The sequence below is a fragment of the Gekko japonicus genome, unplaced genomic scaffold (assembly GCF_001447785.1).
Source record: "Gekko japonicus isolate JY-2015 unplaced genomic scaffold, Gekko_japonicus_V1.1 scaffold1459, whole genome shotgun sequence".
Classification (NCBI taxonomy): Eukaryota; Metazoa; Chordata; class Lepidosauria; order Squamata; family Gekkonidae; genus Gekko; species Gekko japonicus.
In genome coordinates, this window is record NW_015164715.1 from 723,428 (window position 1) to 727,389 (window position 3,962).

Consider the following 3,962-nt stretch of genomic DNA (forward strand, 5'->3'; position numbering starts at 1 on the left):
TAAAGAAGAATAATCTGCCTGGGGAAATAGTAATGAGATTCTCGAAGAGACACGTGAGGGATTGTATCCTGAGAGCGACGGCAGGGACACCCTTGAAAATCGGGGATAGTACCATCGGGATTCTGAAAGATATCCCATTTGAAATAAGACAAAGGAGAAAGAAATATAAAGATTTGGTTCTTTTTCTTCAAACAAATGCAATTAGCTACTGGTGGTTATATCCAGAGGACGTAACCTTCAAACTTCAGGACAAAAAAGAAAAGATTGACTCTTTTTCCAAAGCACGGGACTTTCTGAGAGTCCAGTTGGGTGAGCCAGGGGAGGTGGATAAAGAGGAAAATGACAGTAAGTCCAGTGGTGAGCTGGACTCGGGTCTTCTGGAGAGGACTCTCTGTCTGAGAAAGGGGCAGCAGCTCCTAAAATTCCTTATAAACTGCGGAAAAGACATGATAAGAAAAAATGACGGCTGAAGGACTCTGAATTGTGCTTTTGAAAATATTGTTGTTAATATTGAGATGCTTAGGGGTCTTTTTCCAACAGCTAAATTTAAGATTTAAAAGTTATATTAGCATATCTGACTAAGTTTATAAAATTGTTAGCATTTTAAGGGATGGCATTGTGTACAAGCTAATTTGATTATCTCCTCTCTTGGGTTTTTAGTTAGTAGTGGTTATCTTTTCTTTCTCCTTAAATGTAGTTCCCCTCCCCTATTTTCATTGTAGTTTGTAGTCCTTATATAAAATGCAATTTAAAAAATCCCCTTCGGGGGGCCAAAAAAAATGGTTTACATACACTGGCAGTTAGTGGGCACTTGTTTCGGGTGTGTAGGTGTCAAAATAAATTTAGAAAATTAATGCTTTAAAATTGCGCAATTGTATACACATTTATTTTTAATATGTTGATAGACAAAAAGTAATCTCTGATGTATAATCAAACTGCTTTCTGTCAGTGTTTTGTCAGTGGTCATGAGCACTCCAACTAGGGTGCACCTCAACTTCTGAAGTTCATAAGCATCCTCACTGGGAGAGGTGCCTAGAGTGAGCTATATTCCAAGTATTTCTGAGGATGCATTGTGTCTCTTCATCCTGTTGTGGGATTGTTGACACCAAGTTTCAGGGCAAGTGTGGTCTTTACCATAACATTGTCCCAAAGTGCAGTGTTTCCTCCACCACCAATAGCACCCAGAATGAATGGCAACTATTCATTTACATGGAAGAAAAGAATGGACTGCAGGGGCATTGCAGGGGTGAGGGCTTTTTTTAACCTCAGATAAGGTGCAAGAGGCTTAGACTGTAGTCCTTTCCTGAGCAGAATTAAAGGATTGAAAGCACTTAAAAATAAGCACTTAAAAATAAGTATTAAATACTGGGTTCTAGACGCATTGCAGTGATCAGCTCTGGTTTAATAAGTGATTTCAGCAAACTACAAGACAAGCTAGCAGGGCTGGAGCCCTGCTTATAAGCATGCAAAACACCACACCCAACACACACCCTCTCCCAGTGATAGGCTATTTACATTACACTGCTTATTTATTGGTTAGTTCCTGGATCCAGGCGAGCTATTGTTCTAGAGAAGCAAGCTCAGCCCATTCTAGGTACAGCTAGAGAAAAGGCTTAGGCTCAATACATAACAATAAGCATATTTCCATTGGGCTGATTCCTGATTAATTTGCTGGTTTTCACCAATTCCACCTTTCCCACTGTAAAAACCCCTCAGGTCATTCCTTACAGACCCTTGTCCTCAGTGAACTGCAGGGGGAGAGGGAGGGAGGGATTTTTGTTAGGCAGATGGAAAATTTGATCTGTATCCAGCCCATCATATAACTTAGCATTGTATAGTGGTTAGACAGTTGGACTAGAAACGGGGAGACCCATGTTTGAATTCCCACTTGTGCCATGGAAGCCTACTGGGTGACCTTTGGTCAGTCAGACTCTCTCAGCCTAACCTACCCCACAGGGTGGTTGTTGTGAGGGTAAAATGGAAGAGAGAACAATGCAGGCCACTTTGGGTCTCCATTGGGGAGAAAAGTAAAAGAAGTAAATAAATAAATTCCATCACCTTCATATTCCCACCCCTGGGTTCAGGCTGGAGTGAGACGGAACAGAGAGAAATTTCTGCAGATGAGTAGACCAGTCAGGTGCACAACAATTTGGACAGCATTTCCTGCAACAGGTATACACTTTCACTTTGGGCTTCTCCCCTCTCACACCTATTTTTTCATCCTACAGGGATTGTCGAAGATTACAGACCTCCTTTCTTTGACTTGGTGCCAATTGACCCCAGCTTTGAAGAAATGAAGAAAGTGATTTGTGTCGACCAGCAGACACCCACCATCCCCAATCGATTGTACTCTGACCCAGTAAGTGACCTGCAGGAAGGGCAGATGTCATTCAACTCCTGGGCAGCCCAGTGAACCAGGACTGCCTTCCAGCACTGTTCCCCATCCCTTCAAACAAAATGCCCACAAAATGAAAATTACTCGCCCCGCCCCAGTTGAGTATGAACTGAGCGTTGCATGGCACCCATGTAACCTACCTGAGGGTAAACTGGGTGGCTCCATTTGTGCTCAGAGAGAAAGAACATTAAGAGCCGCCAGGATGGCCAAATTGCAGCCTGGAGAGTTGCTTTAAAGCTACCAATTAACCAGGAGACGTGGTAGGTTCTCCCACCGGCTGCTTGCTCCAGTCTGCCTGTCTCCCATCTCACCCTGCCCTGCTGTGGCAAGCAGAACTATAGCAGTGCTGCATAGGAGGTCTGAGAAGCCTGAGGCAGCAGAAGTCCAGCAAAGCTGCAGCAGCTGCACCTCTTCCTGAATCAGTGTCCTTGAAAGGACAGCACGGGTTTCTGGGTTGCAGTCTGGTTACTCAGTGGAATATAAATGTTTTAGTGAATAAATATAGATACACTGTGCAAGGATCAAATTTGGTATTGGATGCGAAATCCTGAACCCTATGGATTTTCAGTTTTGATCCGGCCAGGTTTTCTGCAAGAGAGTGGAGAGGTCCATTCTCATCCCCTCAAAGGCTATGCCAGGGTCATGGGTTTCACATGGACAAAAGCTACGTGGGATGTGGGCTTCTATGCGGAGAGAAACCAGATGAGACTGAGCAGAAAAACTGGTGCGCACCAACCCTTGGTATTTGTAGGTAGAAGCTGAATATCTATATGAACACGACCTAGTGCATCTTCAACAGCCAGTGGGAGATGATCAGAACATAAGTGCCCCACTGGATCCCATCAATGGTCCACCTAGTCCAATTGGCCACCCAATGTCTATGGAATGTTCCTCTCCTTTCTAGTATGCACAACAACAGTGGTTTAGCAGGACCTACCCCCTCACCATATCTTGTTGCCTGGATCTTGGGGATCACATAGAGAACTGAGCTGCTGAACTGCATACAGAGAACTTGTATTTATTGTACTACATTCATATGCCAGTCTTCTTTCAAGAGCTCAGGATGGTGTACATGGGAGTTGTCAGTATCTTGTCTTTACAACAGCCCTGTGAGATATGTTGGGGTAGGAGACAGTGAATGGTCCAAGGTCATCCAATAAGCTTGATGAATGTGGATTGGAACCCAGGTCTCTCTAAACGAAGAACCTTGTCACTATTCATGAAATAGGAGGGAAGATGAGCCTAAAGCCCAGCTCAGAAAAAAAGGTTGAGTGTGGTGCAGCGGTCAGAGTGCTGGATTAGTATCTGGGAGACCTGGATTTGAATCCCTACTCATGCCATAGAAGCTCGCTGGGTGATCTTGGACCAGTCACATTATCTCAGCCTAACCTACCTCACAGGAACAAAGTTTGAGTCCAGTGGCACCTTTAAGACTAACAAAGTTTCATTCTGGGCAGGCCTCGGTTCCTGCCGGAGTGCACCGGAGCACCGCTCCACCAGTCAGGAGCCCAGGGGGCGGGCATATAAGCCCCGTCCCCTGCTCCCACCAGCCATCAGTTGGGCAACC

At 44.7% G+C, this 3,962-nt stretch overlaps 1 protein-coding gene across 1 annotated transcript in view; it reads left to right on the forward strand.

The window, feature by feature from the left end:
- The window catches only part of LOC107108995 (serine/threonine-protein kinase receptor R3-like), a 67,961-nt gene that overhangs the window by 61,147 nt on the left and 2,852 nt on the right, over window positions 1-3,962 (forward strand). Inside the window, exon 9 of the mRNA XM_015409563.1 lies at window positions 2,229-2,359. Coding sequence (XP_015265049.1) covers window positions 2,229-2,359 — 131 coding nt within the window. The remainder of the gene's footprint in view (window positions 1-2,228; window positions 2,360-3,962) is intronic.